An 18,580-nucleotide genomic window follows, 5' to 3' on the forward strand; every position below is an offset into this window, starting at 1 on the left:
CTTTGAAGATTTTACAAACAGGAAAGAAACTTGAGCAGCACTATTATATTAAGGACTAGTTTCCTATTATCATTTAAGCTTCCTTTTTATTGAGAATTTAGTTACGCACTAACATATGTATAGTATTGGTGGCATTCATATTCCTGTAAAGCTCTTAGATAATATAGAAGTTTTTAATTTCCTACTGTTTTGCCCAAAACGTTTTCATTCTTCTTCTATTTTGCCCGTAATATTTTAAGAATGGTCTTGCGGATCTGTGCTGTTTTCATGCTGTAAACTACTGGGTTCAGTGCAGGTGGTATGACAACGAAGACCCCACCCATCATGACAAGCAAAAGAGGTGAATCTTTCTGCCCATACCTGTGGGCCAATGCCAGACCAATTAGAGGGATATAAAACAGAAGGACAACACATAAGTGGCTCACACAAGTGTTGAGCCCCTTCAAGATTTCTCTTTGCCTTGCTTTGCTCTGGATTGTCTTTAGAATCATCACATATGAAAGCAGGATGAAAAGTGAGTCTAGAGGATATGTGGAGAGTACTACAGCCAAGCCATATTTATTGTTGATGGTGGTATCTGCACAAGCAAGCTTCATCACATCTGGGTGGTAGCAGAAGGCATGGGAGAGCATATCATTGCCACAGTATGGAAGCCTGTTTAGCAAAAAAGGCGTGGGTAACATGAGGAGCACCCCTCTGATAACAGCAACCAGCCCTATTTTTGAAATGATGGGGTGCAATATTGAGTTATATCGCAGAGGGATACATATAGCAACATAGCGGTCAAATGCCATGGCCACTAAAATGGCGGATTCCATTGCACACAGTGTCTGTATACAGAACAGCTGAGTGAAACAAGCTGTAGTGTATTGTATCTTGTATCTTGGTTACTGATAGTTCTATTCTCGTGCTAGCTATTCTATTAGTGTGCACATGCCTGTGCATGTGCTCAGAATGTATTTATGTATTGGTTTAAATGTGGAGTCGCCTTCTGATGCCAGGTGTCCGTTGTGGAGTCAGTTACCGCTTGGACTCCTGGCTGACGAGACGCTCCTCCTGTGATTGGAAACCTGCAATAAACTTATACTTGGAATTCATTCCTCTCTCAAGAGTTTCTTTAAAGACTTTCTGTCTTCTACATATTGGCGACGATCGGGATTTTGTTTCCATCACCGACCCCACGCAAAGGAATTTATTTTGGCTATTTTTTTTTACTTCGTCGAAATTGGATTGCTTTGGTGTTCTGACCCAACGATTCATGGAATTTATGTTTCGTGTGGATTAATTGGTCGAGTTTTTGTTGAGGAGGAGCGGATTTGTGACTGTTTTCTCGTCATTGCGTTTCATCGGAACGTGAATCGCAACTTGAAGATAACCGGCTGAATGCTAAAAGTCTCCTACAAAGCTTTAAACTTGTGGTTGAAGTTTAAGTCGTCCTGAAGCTACAAAATCTGATTTTTCAAGGTGTGCTTTTGAATTACGCGCTTACCGGCCTGTTTGGAACTCCGGCATCGCGTCTTGGAGCGTTGACAACGCGCCCTTCTCTTCGATCTTCCACTCGCACTTGCTGAGTCTTGGAACTCTGGGACATCAACGTACTCGTCACGACGCTCACGTCATGACGCTACGCACGGCGGACATCTTGGAGAAGTAAGATACCTCACCAGACACGTCACGACGCTCCCGTCACGACGTTACACACGGCGGACATATTAGTGAAGTCGGAAGCTTCAGCTGGTGATGTTGGAATTTTATCGGCGTTTGTAGCGTCTGACTTATCTTCGTGTGATCTCGGCGATTCACACGCCTTTCTTCAAGCGTTTACCTACCTGTTTTCGAAGCTGTATTTAAGCGGTATTCAAATGGTTATGTAAATATTAACGAAATTTTCTTTTGCAGCAAATTCGTTTTTTACAGGTCTCATGTTTATTTGTGTTAAAGTTTTCACGCATTTATAACGTGTTTGCATATTACCTGGGTACATATCTTACTATTGTCATTGTATATTTTGTTTTAACAATATGGCCTCGGTTAGGGAGGTCACACAACCCCCTCCTTTTCTTGAAAAACCTGGAAAGCCTACTTTGCTATGGTCTGAGTGGTTTGGCTTATTTGAGAATCACATTTTGGCGATTGATGCTTCTGACTATTCGCCTCCTAGGAAGTTTGCTCTTCTTTTTGGCAGTCTTGGGTTGGCTGCGCAACGCATTTTTAAGAGTTTGGTACCCATTCCCCCTCCTGCTGCCCATTCAGGGGATAGTGAATGGAATGTTTACATAGAGGCTATCGCCAGGTTGAAAAAGCAATTTGAAGAATCTCCTAACATCATGCTAGAGAGGCACAATTTTTATAAAAGAAGACAAAAGGAGGACGAAAAAATTGACGAATATATTTCTGCACTGAGAGTATTAGCTATCACCTGTGATTTTGGTCCTTTACTTGACAATTATATCCGCGATCAATTTGTGTTTAATTGTTCTTCTACTAAAGTAAAGGAAAGAATTCTTAGTTGCAAGAATCCCTCACTATCCGAGGTTATTGACCTTAGCCTAAGTATCGAAAGGTCGGTAACCTCTACTAAGGCAATGGCGTTGGATACTGTCACTAAGGTTAATTTTATTTCGGATGATGTGTCTGAAGATGGTGTATATGCTGTTACTAATAAAGAAGCTAAAGAAAAGTGGCAAACAAGTAGAGCTAGTGGTAATACAAATAAACAAAATTCTTGTTTTAGATGCGGGTCCAAATTCCACATTGGGAATTTTAAAGGGTGTCCTGCCATGAATAAACGTTGTGTTTTGTGTAAAAAAATAGGTCACTTTCAAAAGGTGTGCAGATTCCAGAAGAAATCTGTTAAAGTCAACTATGTGGATATGAATGATTGTTGTGACACCTTTGATAATCTAATGTTAATGGTTGAGTGTGATGATTCTGAACCTATTAAGGGACCTTTGTGTGAAGCTGTAATTGACAATATTAAATTACAGGTAATGGCTGATTCTGGAGCTCCCATTACTATACTTAGGGACTCTACATTTTTTGATAAATGGGGAAGGAATGTGAAGTTAAGTCAGTCGGATGTCAATTCTAAGGCTTTCGGGGAGAAAGATATTGACATGTTAGGTTTTTTCTTAACTAGTGTAGAGGTCCTGGGAAGGTCCATTATTACAAAAGTCTACGTGGCTATTAAAGGGAAAGATATCGTGGGTTGGAAAGACCTCGCCAAAATGGGTTTATATCTTGTCCCGGGAGATGAGAATCCAATTAAAGTACGTGACTTTCCCATTTGCTTTGTTGAGGAGGTAAAAATCGATAGAACTGAATTACTAAATGAATTTAAAGATGTGTTCAGTAATAAAATTGGTTTGGTGACTGGCGCAGAACACAAGATTAGACTCATTCCCGGGGCATCACCCGTTTTTCATAAGGTTCGCCCAGTTCCCCTTAGTGTCAGGGCAGAACTTAAAAAGATGTTGGAGGATCTTGTTAGAGACAAGATTATAGAACCTTCAGAATCCTCCCAATGGGTTGCGCCCATCGTCGTAGCACGCAAGAAAAATAATGAGATTAGGCTATGCGCGGACCTCAGGGGTCTCAATAAAAACATCAAAATCGATTGTCACCCTCTCCCCAAAATTCAGGAGCTGTTAGCGAATCTGGGTGGCGCTAGGTGGTTTTCTTTGCTGGACTTAAAATCCGCTTACCACCAGATTCCCTTGTCCAAGGATTCTCAAGAGTTAACAACCTTTGTGACCCCGTTTGGTGCTTTTAAGTTTCTGAGGCTCCCATTCGGGTTAGCTTCAGCAGCTAGTGTTTTCCAAAGGTTGATGGACTCTTTGTTCGGGGATCTGATGGGGGTTCAGGCATATTTGGATGACATTTTGGTCTTTGCTAAGACAATGGAGGAACACAATGTGCTACTTAAAAAGGTTTTGTCCATTCTTGGCAGTAGGGGCATGACAGTCAGGGAGGACAAATGCAAGTTTGGAGTGTCTGAGTTAGAGTATTTGGGCCATTCTATTTCAAAGTCAGGCATTAGACCTAAGTTTTCTGTCGTTAGGGCGTTAATGGAAGCCAAACCTCCATGTGATAAGGACACTTTACGTTCGTTTCTGGGCCTAGCCGAGTACTATGCCAGATTTGTCGAAGGGTACGCTCAGGTCGTGGAGCCTCTGAGACTGCTATTGAAGAAAGGTCAAAAGTTTGTGTGGTCAAAAGAGTTGGATGAGACTTTTGCTAAAATCAAGGACTTAATTGTCTCTGCACGTGCTCTCCAGGCGTTTAGAGATGATTCTATGTGCGTTATTGCAGTTGATGCAAGCATGAAAGGGCTTGGTGCAGTGTTGTGTCAACAGGTAGAAGGTAAAGAGCACACGGTAGCTTTTGCTTCTAGATCTTTGAAGGACTTTGAAAAGCACTACAGCACGATTGAAAGGGAGGCGTTGGCCTGTGTGTGGGCGGCCCAAAAGTTTAAAATGTATATCTGGGGCCGCAAGTTTATTATGCTATCTGATCACAAACCACTTTCGTTTATTTTCAGCAAAGTTTCTGGTACCAATAGTCTTTCGCCTAGGCTGACCAGATTGGTTTCTAAACTGCAGGAATTCAATTTTGAATTGAGGCACATCACAGGAGGTAAAAATTTCAGGGCAGATTGCTTGTCCAGGATGTTGATGGACAGGGATGATGAGGATGACTTGGTGGAAGAGGATGTGGAATGTGTCTCTTTGGTGGATGCTGTGGAGGAGTGGAGTTCAGCCATTTCTGAAAAGGATTGGAATGAAGCTAGTGAGTTGGATGGTGTTTTGTCACAGGCCTTGGAGTTTTCGGCTAAAACTTGGCCAGATGTTAGGAATCTGTCGGGGGACCTGAAGAATTTTGCTCAGGTGGCAGAGGAGCTCTCAGTCAAAGATGGGGTTTTGTTAAGGGGTGATAAGTTCGTTCCTCCCAGTGGTTTAAGGAACATGATTATCAAATTAGCACACGAGGGTCACCTTGGTGTGACCAAGACTTGTATGAGAATCAAAGCTCATTATTGGTGGCCAGGTATTGACTCACAGGTTAGAGCTATGGTGGACAGTTGTGAAGAATGTCTTTTGTCTGATAAGCATTGGAAGACTCACCAGGCCCCTTTACAACCTTCTCAATTTCCGGGGATGGCTTGGGAGAAGGTGGCTTTAGATTTCTCTGGCCCATATAAAGTTCTTCCGGAAGGGAAGAGGTACCTTATCCTAGCAATGGATTATTTTTCTAAATGGATGTATTATAGGTTTGTAGAGGCTCCAGATTCAAGTAATACCATTTCTTTCCTTGAGAGACTGTTCTTGTTGGAAGGGGCCCCTCGCACCTTGGTGACTGACAACGGGACCCATTTTGTCTCCGACAAGATGTGTAAATTTTTGAAATCACATGATGTGAAGCAATTGAAAGTGGCACTTTATTCGCCTTCATCGAATGGTCTGGTGGAGCGGGGCAATAAAGTTTTGAAAGAGGGAATTCAGACAGCCATAGCTTCTGGTGTGGATGTTTTTAAATTTTTGGAAAAGAAAATCTGGAACTATAACGTATCACCGCATTGTACAACTCAAGTGTCCCCTTTTCAATTGTTGCGGGGAAGGGAATTTCATTCTCCTTTGTTTCCGGCTTGGTTAAGGAAAGTGGAGGGTGTTCAAGTGTCTCCTGTTAGTGAGGATCTGGACCTTGCGGTCAAACGGAAACAGGCTGTTATGAAGGAAAATTTTGACAGGTCAAAGGGTGTAAAAGAGGTTCAAATGTTGGTGGGAGATTGGGTTATGATTAAGAAACCCTATAAGGTCGCAAAAGGCTTATCCATGTTTTCAAGTCCCGTCCAGATTCTTAAAGTCAGTAAGAATGCAGTTTTTCTGGGGGACAAGGGTTGGTGGAACGTTAGACAGCTGGCAAAGCTGACTGCAGATCAAGCTGCCCTTATCTCTAGGAGGAAAAATTTATCCATTCAAGAGGGTTGTGATTGGTCTCATTGGCTCCAGCCAAAAATGGTTCAAGTTTGTGATGAACTCCCCTCTGCTACACCTGTTATTTCTAATGTTTCCTCCCCTGTTCTTGATTCTGCAGTTTCCCCTGCAGTTCCGTCTTGCAGTCGTAGTGGTCGCATTAGAAGACCTCCTGCAAGATACAACGAGTTTATTTCCTTTTAGTTTTTGGTTTCTTTGTTTTTCTGGTTCTGTATAAGGGGGAAGGTAATGTAGTGTATTGTATCTTGTATCTTGGTTACTGATAGTTCTATTCTCGTGCTAGCTATTCTATTAGTGTGCACATGCCTGTGCATGTGCTCAGAATGTATTTATGTATTGGTTTAAATGTGGAGTCGCCTTCTGATGCCAGGTGTCCGTTGTGGAGTCAGTTACCGCTTGGACTCCTGGCTGACGAGACGCTCCTCCTGTGATTGGAAACCTGCAATAAACTTATACTTGGAATTCATTCCTCTCTCAAGAGTTTCTTTAAAGACTTTCTGTCTTCTACACAAGCATAGATGTGTATTCTTCTGTAGTCAAACCAGAATACGCTGAGCACTGTGGGTAAAGTAGAAAGAGCTAGGCTCAGATCTGTGGCAGCAAGCATAGACAGTAATAGGTACATGGGTTCTCTGAGATGGTTGTCCATTCTTATGATGAGCAAAATTGAGCCATTTCCCATAATAGAGAGAAGATACACAAGGCACAGTGAAATAGAAATGTAGCTGTTTGCAGCATCTGTCCCTGGAATGCCCATCAGAAGAAAGGATGTAAGATGAATATTGCTCATGTTGACAGATGCCATGATGGCCTTTGGTACAAATGAAGACTGATCTATGATTTAAAGTATTTAAAAGTACAGTTAGTCAAATAAATCTGTAGTTTCTATTAGTATATAAATACATTACCAATGTAGGGACAATGTGTTTGAACCTGGAACTCTTACTTTAAGTCCAGGAGGGTCCTATACAAGTCAGATTTTCAGGATGATCACAGCATGTGTATTTTAGCCTCAAGCTACATTCATTACATATAGATAGGTGTACTGTGGACATCCTAAAAATCTGGTATGCATTTAACCCCTTTGGAACTTCAAGGTCCTCATCTTCTCTAGCGTGTCTGCATTATATCTATTTTAGGCATCTTTACACAAGTGGTATCATCAGCAAAAATATATATGTGGGAATGTATACAGCCTATTTTAAGCAATCACATATGTTAGAATCACTATATATGGAATAAACTAATGACAGAACCTAACATTATCGGTTTGCCATTTTAAATACAGCTTTGACAAATGGTGCATACACATTGAGCATCTTCAGGCTTCACAATCTGTCATGTTCTTGAAAGCAGAGTGTTGTTATTAGTCCTATAATTGTTGAAAAGATAGACCTGTTGACATAAAAACAGAGAGATGAACAGATAAACAGGCTAGTAGATAGGCAAAAAATGCATTTATTTTATTTTACACCACACCAGATTCCACTGGTGTTATCCAGACATCAGAGACTAGTATACACCCAACTTATAACTGCAGTAATGAGATGTGTTGCTATGAGCACACAGGGATTTATGATATTAATTTCGTGGAATGTCCTGGAGATTAGAAGAGTGAGGATGATAGTATAAAGTCAATATGACTGGTTAAACACTGGGATTGGTGAGGATTGGTGAGGACAGTTAGAACTAGAAAACAACATGGACAGGCACTGCACCTTCCAAAGCTATTCAAAGAACATACACTAGTTTGTGACATACTACTTTAAAACACAAGAATGTAGTAGGAATATCTGTGCTTGAAGGTTAGTTGTCTTGTATCTGCTGCAATTGATAATTGTACAGGCCAGATTTGTTATGAGTATTCTTAAAGCACACTATCACCAGGCACACTATCACCTGTGATCGTATCCTAGCGCTGAGTGGGTATATATGCTTAGCCCTGCCTATGATTGGTCGATTAATTGAAAAGCTAGGTCTTCAGCTTCTTGCAGAATTTACTTAGAGAGAAGGAGGGTCTGATGTAGACTGGGTGGCTGTTTGTTGCTTTAGGATTTACATAAGAGAATGCCCAATCATCTGATCTGGTTCTTATATGCCGGGTATGTACACAAGTAAGAGTCCTGCAGAGTGGCGGTGTCTGGGTGGTTGATCGAGATGCACATTTTCAGGTAACTAATTTATGTAGTGCCTTGAATGTGTGTGTGAAGAGTTAGAATTGAGCGCATTTGTGTTTTAGAAGCCAGTGTATTTCCATGAGTTATGGTGTGATGTAAGTTCTGTGTGGATGGTTATGGGTGAATCTGTCTGCCAAGTTCTGAGTGAATGTGACAATAATGTGCGGTTCCAGTGAGCATCATTGTCCAGGGTGGCAGATTATAACCACTACAGTTACACATGTCAATGATCTATGAATCCTTTACATAAGTTACCCTTAAAGTGTGCCTCATAAGTCAAGGCATCCTATATACATATGTGTCATACTGCATATTAGGGAAAGTATGCCTCAGAGTGAACAATTACCCAAAGGCTCGATTCAGTGTGCAGATTAAGCTGCATTTTCTATGTACAGTCCTTGCTGTAAACCATCTCATTTTTACACCAGCCTCATTTTTACACCAGCCTAGGGATATCCAATAGAAATGAAAAGAGTTCATTTTTCACTTAGTTTCAAAAGTCTAATTTAATAGCGAAAATAGATTGGTGATATCTTTAGACAACCGCATACCCTGTTCTGTCTGAATTAAATTGCTTTAGAACCAGTTTGCCTTTCAGCCCAAATCTCGAGTCTCATAACGCATCATTGGTTGGCTGTTAACAACCTTGAGCCTGTTGGACAATGGTTTAGCCCCTGGGCCCAGGAATGAAAGGATATTTTCACCAAGTGGTCACTTAACAGGGTTTGATAGGGAGGGTAATAGGAACAGCTGGGAGAGCTGAAGTGAGAGGATTGTGGTGTAATATTTTGTACGGTTGTGTGACCTTATAATGTAATACACTCACAAATCCATTTTGGGTCCAGTCAGGGTCATTTGTAAAACCTCTAGTTCAACTCTGTGTATCTGTGACTTCAAGCAGCAAGTATTAAACAAAGGAACTAATGTAAAGCATTTAGAAGCACCAAACAGCGAAATAAGGTCATGCGACCTGAAGTAAACTAGATTTTCAAGTAAAATGTAAATCTCAGTTTCTTAGTCCAAAGCACAAACAAACATTGGTAACTGTAAAGTTTGCTAACATTTGAAAAGTTTGAAAGGATTGTGATCAGGTACCGCAGCTCGAGATGGGCAACCATTTCTAACTGGCAGAAGGTAAGGGGGGCCAATAAGGTGCATGTGGACAGTTAACTGGTCACCAAAGCAGTCTTAAGTTAAATTCCACACATTAAATAAAGACCACCTTAGACTTTATTGGAGTGGTCCTAATTCGGGGGAGGGAGGATGCTGAGGATGCTGAAAGATGCTCTGGGTGCTGTGCAGTCAACAGTTGTCTTCCTTGAGTTATCCCTCAGTCCACGAGTAAGGTGTGGGGACTTTGGCCACAGGGTCGGAGTCCCTCAAAGTCCTTTTTGAGCCAGTAGAAGCCCAGCTGCAGCTGGGCTCCAGGTCTTGGGATCAGTGGCTCCAGTAATATCCTTTGGTGAGGGCTAGTGTCCGACTTTGGAGACCAATCCACACTTTGATGACTCTGCTGAGTCCAGCAGACATGGGTGCAGCATTTGAGTCTGGGTTGGAGGTCTTCTTGGATTTACGTCGGCGGTCAGTGTCAATTCCTTCTGAGTGGCAACTGAAAGGCCCAGACAGACGGTTTCAGCTTTCATGGCCCTGGTACTGGAACAGAGAGTCAGCAGGCTGAGCCTCTGAGTCACAACCTCGGTCTGGGGCTCAGGAGCAACTTTTCCTTGAGCGAGGCATCATGGGCATAGTTCTCACTTTGCTACCCCAAGAAGCAGGAGGTGCAGCATGCTGGTGCAGCCTCTCTTGGCAGGTCCAGCGATCAACAGGGCAGTCCTTTCTCAAGTCCAGATGTGAAATGAGGCCCGGGGTGCCACATTTATGCCCAGAAAGTGACCTGGGGGGATGATGCAGTCACTAGCCAATGGACTTCCAGGATGAATCATGCCCTCTGATGACTTCTGGTTATGTGTGACATCTAGCAATCCTAGTGTGCACTATTATGCCCAATCTCAAGATGTCTGAACCCTGCTTTGGATGTCAGAAGCTTGATAGCCCACACTAGTGGTGTGGCTACCTGGGGGTTATACACCAACAGCAAAACTAGTCTGGCCCTTGCTTTCCCTTCACTGTTCCTGCCAACAGCCCTTCTACCTGAACAAAGAGGTAACCCTACATGAGTGTGATCGGCATTTGCCTTCCAAAGGTGGCTTCCCTTTTGAAGCTCATCTTTTGGGCCATTATTCTGTTTGGCTTCCTCCATGAGGTTGTGTAAATTCCATTCAGATGCAAGAAGCAGGCCTTGTTGATATTGCATGGTAAGGATGGTGAACTGTCAAAAGTTTGATGCATAATGTATTCAATCAAAAAGTGAGATATATTAGTCATTCCCAAAACATCTATGAGTGTATTCCTTTACAGATCAGCAGGATGACTTATGCATTTCTTTCTCTCTCATTTGGAAATTAAAAGTTTGAGGTCCAGTATTAGAGTTTTACAGACAGGGTACTCAATTGCAAAAACAATAGATTACTTGAGCAGCATAATTTAAGTTCCCCAGTTTCATTTAGAAATAGGAGAACTTTAAGTATTGTGTTAACTGAGCCCCTGTTGTATTTGTCTACAGAATACTTTGTTCAGTAACCAACAGAGTAGGAGCCATCAGAGGGACATCATTACACTGTCTGACCTATTTAGGGTGAATGGTGAAATGCTTTTTTTCATGCCTGTCACTGTCAAGAAAAATCTTTCAGTGAGGGATAGGAAAAAACCCCAAATAATTGCCACACCCTTGGAGAAAACTCCCAGGGTGTGGGGGCCTTTAAGTTTTATTTTTTTCTAAAACTACCAAACCTTCATGAGAGGAATAGGTCTGATTCACTGGAAAACTATATGGCCAAATGGTGAAATGTAATGCGGGATGCAATAAGTCAGCTGTCTTCTGATATCTAGAAGATGCTTGGGTCAATGAGCATGACGCTCAGTAGTCTTGCAAATGAAATAAATGCCATGACCAGAAGACGTATTCATGGCTTTACAGTGCATCAATACTGAAAATTGTGTGCCCACCCAACGCCCCATCTGCAATTGAGGTTCAGGTCAGGGGGGCATGGCTAGCCAGCCAACATGGCGGACTTGAGCTCGTAGTGCTCTGACTGAAAACCCCAGTAATCCGGCACAATCCTTCTTATAGTGTGCCATCCATGTCTGTAACCCATGGAATTTGCCAGCTGGGGTGCCGCGAAGTTCAAGGAACTCCTCATAGTGCGGTTTCTGCAGTGGAGGGCGAAGTTGTAGGTGGGAAAGAAATCGGGACCTACAGGTCTTAGAGGAGTGCACATTGTGGGTGAAACGGGAGCTGCAGCAAGCTTTCTGTGGTATCCTGTCCCGCTTCAGGGAGCGGGATTGCCTGCTGTGCCGACAAGGGAGGTGAGGAGCCTGGTGGTGTGGCCCGCGTACCGGGAGTGCGGCGAGGTGCAGCGTGTGGGCTGCCGCCTGTGGCAGAAAAGGGCCCTGAAACATCTGAGCAGGTGAGAGGAGTGGGCGCCCCCCGGGAAGCGCACTGGCCCACCCCCGGTGAAGAACTAAGCAGGAGCGGAGAGTCTGACCCGCCGGAAAGCCGTACGACCTTGCAGGTTCGGCCCAGGCCTGGAGGGGGGCCCACCAGGGAGTGTGAAATTGTGGAGGCGAGGGCAGTGGGGAAAGGCGTCTTCAGACCCGGCTGAGTGGAGCACAGACCTCCTGATGGCGCTTTACCAAGCGCGGGGACCATTAGTGTGCTGTGACAATGCGAGGCACCACAGATTGGAACTGATGGCGGCACGTGCCCGCACCCACACAAAGGAACTCTGAGACAGCCTCGCTGACCAAGCAGACAGCCCACACAATGGTGGAGGTGCTCAGAGGGGGCCATTTTGAAAAGCCAAGACTAAAGAGGAAATAGAGGCACAAACAAAGGGGACCGAGGGCCCACGCGCTTGAGGGAGCGCACTGGAGTTGAAGTGAATGGAGTCCTATGAGGTAACATTGGGTGAGGCCTACAAAGGCTGAATACACAAGAGGGCTGCATTCCCCAAGCTGCGTGCTGCGCTAAAAGCTGAGAGTGATGTTGAGACAAGAAGGCGGCAATCAGGGAAACCACTGCTAGCGCCCATGGGCTGTACCCGAAGCGAAGAATATCCGGCGGCCTCTGCAGGCGGGCGGCAAGATTTGGCCATGATTGGTGCTTGGGGGGCTGCTACCAATTGCTGCTAACTCGAGGGTGACATGCGCCCATGAGGGGACTCACCGGTAGGACAAAAGGCCTGGCCACGTAAGCTGTTAATGCAAGGCTGAACCACAGGGCACACACATTGCCCTCAGAACTATGATCTCGCAAACGCATTGCGGGCTGGTGCCACCCACCCTTCCACCGACCGAGCCTCACCCAACCCCTGCTGGCCATGGGACCCCAACTGCAGTGAAGCAGATCTTACCAGCATCTCCAGGATAGAGATGTGATGGACAATCTGGCAAGGACCATTGCCACTAGCAGATGTCAGTCTCTCCTGGCGCAACAGGCGGACCAACAGGCGTATATGTGCTCCTGGAGCTGCCTTCGCTAACCCCAGCTGCTGTTGTAACAGGGTGTATCCCACAGGCACCGCGCCCCGTAGTGGACTGACTCACGGGAGGTCTTGGTGCAGGGGAAGAATTTTGGCTGCCACTGCCCGGACGTGCAAACCACACAGCGTCCATGGAGCTGATACAGCAGGGAGCCTACCAGTTGCGGCCGTGATAGACGACATAATCAAGACACATAGTCTCAGTGGCACATGCCTATGTGACAGTATATCCCTAAACTGAGCCCCCAACGCGGTCGCATTGTTTGCTGAGGACCTTACCAAGCGCCAGCTGTGAATGCCCAGAGCGGAAAAGCTCATGATGGGCTGCATGCAGGCCAAAATGCAGCAGGGACCGCTGCAAGCTGGGGCCCTGGATTCCTAGCACATGAGGGATGAGAGCGAAATGGAGCCGGCATCCGCAGCACTGACAGCCAAAATGGATTCTGTCCTTGCGGCAATGTAGAAAATAGGGGCCGCATTTGATCATACCAGGACGTCCTTGAAAACGTGATAAGTTCACCTCTGACTTTACGCTTCTGCATACAGACCACCGCAAGCTAACTGACAAGGTTGTCGCTTAAGGTCAAGTGCTCAACGATGTCCAACCGGTCACTCAAAGCCATTCAGCTGCATTACAAGATATGATGGAGCGGATACATGCCCTAAAAGACAGGGCGGAAGACGCAGAAGGATGGTCACGTCGATACAACATTCGAGTAGTGGGATTGCCAGAAGAGGAAGAAGGCAGGCACCCTAAACAGTACACAGCAAACTGGTTGTGAGACCTTCTTCCGCAGGGAACACTATCGAAACAATTTGCGGTGGAAAGAGCTCATCGAGTGCCAGCCCAGAGGCCTCAGCCAGGAGCCAGGCAGCACCCGTTCCTGTTCAAACTCCTCAACTACAGGGACAGGGACACAGTGCTGCGGGAAACCTGGAAATTAGAAGAACTGACAGTAGGTGGCAGCCACGTCATGCTTTTCCCTGACTATACTGCCCTGGTGCAGCGCCGTAGACACAACTATACAGCGGTGAAGCCACAACTCTTAGAGCGGGAGTTCCCATACTCCCTGTTGTTCCCTGCCAGGCTGCAAGTGGTAGCGAAGGGTAAAACACACTTCTTTGACATGCCAGTGGAGACATGGGACTGGCAGGAAGAATCAGGGGCCCGGTGTAGGTAGGCAAATAGCGGTCGGAACCGGTCGAAATTCGGTAATTTCGGCCGTTACCGACCGGTATTTGGAAAATGAGATGTAGGGGCATGTTAAATTACAGAATGGGTAATTTTAAAGAATCTGTAATTTTTCCGATTCGGTAAAATACTGAATCGGTAAGATTACCGATTCTGTAATTTAACATGTAGGTAGCAGTGTAATCAGTGCTATAAGGGTTTAAGAATTCGTTATTTACCACCAACTAGAAGTTGAAAACCCTTCAAAAAGCATTTTTTTTGCTTTAAAAAATGTGCCATGTTGCAGACATACATGCCCTAAGGGCATGTATGTCAGCAACATGTGCACCCATGCACAATTGAGGGGTGCAACAGGGTGTCAAACTGACACCCTGTCCCCCTTGCGAATTCGGTAGTTTTACCGAATCGGTATTTACCGATTCGGTAATTGGCATTGATTCCTATGGGCTTCAAGGCCCATAGGAATCAATGGCAATTACCGAATCAGTAAATACCGATTCGGTAATTACCGAATCTTACCGATTCGGTAATTTAAAAATAGAAATTACCTACATCCCATTTAACTACTCTTAAATACTGAATCGGTATGATTCGGTATTTAACAGTAGGTAAATCGAGATTACCTACATCGGGCCCACGGTCTTTGGACAGGAAAGATCTGGTTGACGGCATGGCAACAGGCAGGAGAAATAGGCGCCGACCACGTTGCAGGGCAACCTGCGGAGCAACGGCCAGAACGGTGTCTCCAAGACCGGAGAGGATGAGAATGGAGCATCAAAACGTACTAGAAGCGGTCACGACTCTTGACACACCGAACACTCAAGCTTACTGAGAGCCTTCTATGCAGCACACGGTGGTGTCGAGTGGATCATCGACACCATCGACCGAACTCTCTGAAGAACTTTGCATGCCGGTGGTCACTCCGCAGACTGCGGATGGTGTCCTAGGATGAGAAGGCTGATATCATGAACACTGTAGATGACCGCGCACGCAAGTACAATATTGTGGGTTGCAATTTTTTGTTTATGATGTGGGGGGGCGGGGATGGAACAGCGGGGATGATCACGGCAGATTGCTTACTGTGCGCACACCCCACCAGGCCACAAACTGACCTAGTTCGAACCTATGCATGGTCACACGGTTTGGATGGACAACCGCGCGAAGTTCCCCCCACAAGTTATATTCTTCATATTTCACAAGTTGTTATGGTTACCACAGACCGGTTCACATGTATCTGGGCACCCCCGGTACTTAATAAGACACACCCCGCCCCTGGCCTCCCAGCAGACTGTACACCCTATAATGGCACGAGTTAATATAATCACATGGAACATACGCGAAATGCACACACCCTCATGTTGATATTCCATATTTGCTTATCTTCAAAGACACTCAGTCGGCCTCGCCTTATTACAGGAAACGCACCTAACACAGGTGGAACTAGACCGACTGCTCAGGGGCTGTGAGGGCAGGTGTATGGCACAGTGTACTCCGCTCATGCTAACGGCACACTCATTTGGATGAGAGCGGGCATCCCATATGTTAGCACAGACACACGAGTAGACCCGAAAGGCAGATACACCCTGGTGCGTGGAATACTTAATGGTCAGCACATAATGTTAGCCTTGATCTATGCCCCGAATGTCTATCAAGCGCCATTCCTGACAGGGCTGTCACCGCTGCTTAATCCGTACACTGGCCTTCCCTGGCTGCTAGGCGGCGACTTCAACTCAGTACTCGGTGTTCACATGGATAGATCCTTTCCCCCTCTTCGTGTCACATCAGCAAGGTCCAATGCACAGGCGCTCATGGACTGGCTTTCACACTGGACATTGGTGGATGTGTGACGGGTACTCCACCCAGCTCACTGTATTTACTCCTATTATTCTGCGACGCATGACCTACATGTCCGACTAGATAGGGAGGTGGGGTCTCAGTCTTTCCTGCCATTAGTTGAGACCTTGGAATATTTAGGTCTGACGCATTCTGATCATAACCCCTTGTGGATTCAAATCAGTTGGGAGTCTGATCGACCCCCTATTCCCGCTCTGCGCCTCCAGCCCAACATGCTAGAAGATCCAGAGTTCCGCTCGTCACTAGGGACAACTATCCTTACATATTTTAAACTTAATGAAGGTACAGCGAGTAGCACACTGGTGGAGTGGGATGCCCTCAAACAACACTCGGGGTCACTGCTTAGGCGCCACATGGAACATACAGTGGCAGCTGACAAAGGCTATTGCCTGTCTCAAATCCCAACTACTGCAATTCGAGCGAGAGGGAGGGGGTAGACATTCAAACCGCCTAGAGGATCTTCAGGCACAGGTAGCAGAGCTCCTAGAGCAGCTGCGGTGCCATAACTATGTAGCCCACACAGCCCGCACGCATGCTACAGCAGACAGGGCCGGTCCCTTGCTTGCCTGGCTGCTGGAGCAAGACAACGCTCGAGCTCCAATCTAGGCACTATGTACACTGGAGGGAGACTTTGTGTATACACAAAGAGAGATTCACAGGGTCATGGTGGATCACTATGCACAGCTGTATTGGTCAAAACGAGCTAGAGGGATTCCTGGAACATATCCAGTTGCCTATAGCTTCGGACGTGCACCAGGAGACACTTAATTGTCCTCTCACCCTGGAGGAGATAGGAGAGGCTTTCGCATCTCTGGCATCCAGGAGAACACCGGGGCCCGATGTCCTATCGGCTGAATTCTACAAGTCCTTGGTACCACAATTACATGCGCTTTACTCAAAAGCACTGAAGGAAAATATGCGCGAGGCGTACCTGGTGTTCCTGTTGAAGTCAGACCAAGATCCAATGAACTTGGGATCTTATAGACCACTGGCACTTCGTAATGCCGACTATAAAATACTTGCCAAAGTCCTGGGGGAGTGTTTGGCGCCAGTGGTTTCAGCCCTAATCCACAGCGATTCAGAAAAGGGGGTGGTGATGAACAGAGTGTCTGAATTTAGCAGACCACTCTTACCCAGTCTAAAGATCAGGGCTTGATCCATCACCGTTTTTTAGCTCACTGCACCATCCCAGCTCAGAACCTAATCCACAGCGAGCAAAACGGGTTTGTGCCTAAGTGGAGCATGTCCCTGAACCTGCGGAGGTTCTTTTGAGTGACGACGGGGTACCTGTTGAAGCTGTTGCAACGCTATGATCTGGGGTTGGAGTTCTTACAATTGTTAGGCCTCTTGTATAAAAACCCCACAGTAAGGGTAAGGTTGGGTCCCTACATATCTGAAGCTTTGCCAGCATGCAGGGGTACCAGGCAAGAGTGCCCACTATCTTCACTCCTGTTCACATTAGCAATCGAGCCTCTAGCGGCGGCCCTCCGTGTACTGATGGGAGAAGGTATACAGCTGTGGGACGCAACACACCATGTCTTGTTATATGCGTATAATCTGGTGTTCGTGAGAGACATTGCAAATATCCCGGCCCAGTTGACGCTCATCCTGCTGGATTTTGCCGCTGTTTCGGGACTACAGGTAAATGCCAGTAAAGCCTGTCTTTATGCATTCAGGGAGGGGAGACATGATCCGGGATACATCCTTAACAGGACGAGGGTAACGTGGAAAGGAGACACCTTTCGATACTTGGGAATATAGGTATACCGTCAACTGGTGGACCTTTTTGACGGAAATCTGGGTAGGACTGTTACGGCTATATAGTCGTAGATGCGGTTCTGGGGAACATTGCTGCTGACAGTCACGGGCAGGGTGGCATTGTCCAAAATGGTGATCCTCCCCAGGTTACTTTGCCAAACTGCCTTTATATATACTGGCGGCTTTTTTTGCCACATTTTCTAAGTTGCTCTAGGACTTCATCTGGGGGAGCAGCCGGCATAGGCTGTCACTAGCCAAATTATATCTATCCTCGGATCAGGGGGGCTGGCGGCGCCCTGCTTCGAGCACTACTACATAGCAGCACACCTGCAATGGGATTCCCGCTGGTTTGCAGATAAAGGTCAGGAAAACACAGTGACTGTGCTGCTCCCATACTCCCTGGAGCAGCTCCTCACACTATTTCATTCGGCTGTTAAACACGCTCCACCAACACCACTCCTCCTGATGGTGGCGTACAAACGCTATCGTAGAAGCCTATTTCTCACCAGAACTCTGATCCCTTATGCACCAGCGTTACCATTAGAAGGCTCCCCTAGCGGGATACGGACACTCACTTCTCTTGCCCTAGTGCATTGGCGAGATGCTGGCATACAGACTCTAGGAGATCTGTACCGAGATGGCTCGCTAGCACCGGACGACACACTAGGGAAGGGCGAAGGATTACCACTGGGGCAATTCCTTAAGCACCGCTCACTAGTTGCAACCCTGACTGCTAAATGGGTGGACATGTCCACAGAATCCAATATCAGCACCTTACCATACAATATCTCCATGTTATGGGGCAAGGTAGGCATTTGGTCCGCTCGTTCGCGGCGTCATTACGCACACACGCAGCGATCCCACTGGAACCTCTCCGGCACAAGTGGGAAGTTGATCTGGGGAGGCCATTAGAAGACAGGGAATGGGAGCAGGTATTGAAGGGACCCGTGCGCATCTCCAGGAATATGAGGCTCCAACAGATTCAGTTGTTCATAGTATATAGGG

The 18,580-nt window shown here is 46.0% G+C and overlaps 1 protein-coding gene across 1 annotated transcript; it reads right to left on the bottom strand.

Moving 5' to 3' along the window:
* Window positions 1-215: 215 nt before the first annotated feature.
* Window positions 216-6,798, bottom strand: LOC147661101 (olfactory receptor 51G2-like). The gene is made up of 2 exons (XM_086951335.1): window positions 6,514-6,798; window positions 216-866 (listed from the first exon to the last, which is right to left on the bottom strand). The coding sequence occupies exons 1-2, from the start codon at window positions 6,796-6,798 to the stop codon at window positions 216-218; spliced, it is 936 nt and encodes a 311-aa protein (XP_086807461.1).
* Between the last annotated feature and the right edge of the window lie 11,782 nt (window positions 6,799-18,580).

Source organism: Lissotriton vulgaris, unplaced genomic scaffold, assembly GCF_964263255.1.
Source record: "Lissotriton vulgaris unplaced genomic scaffold, aLisVul1.2 SCAFFOLD_235, whole genome shotgun sequence".
In the NCBI taxonomy this organism is placed as follows: domain Eukaryota; kingdom Metazoa; phylum Chordata; class Amphibia; order Caudata; family Salamandridae; genus Lissotriton; species Lissotriton vulgaris.

Coding starts and splice junctions, on each gene's coding strand:
- LOC147661101 (XM_086951335.1), bottom strand. CDS start 6,798: ATGGCATCTGTCAACATGAGCAATATTCATCTTACATCCTTTCTTCTG. Junction 867..6,513: donor TTGACTACAGAAGAATACAC/ATCTATGCTTGT, acceptor AAGATACAATAC/ACTACAGCTTGTTTCACTCA.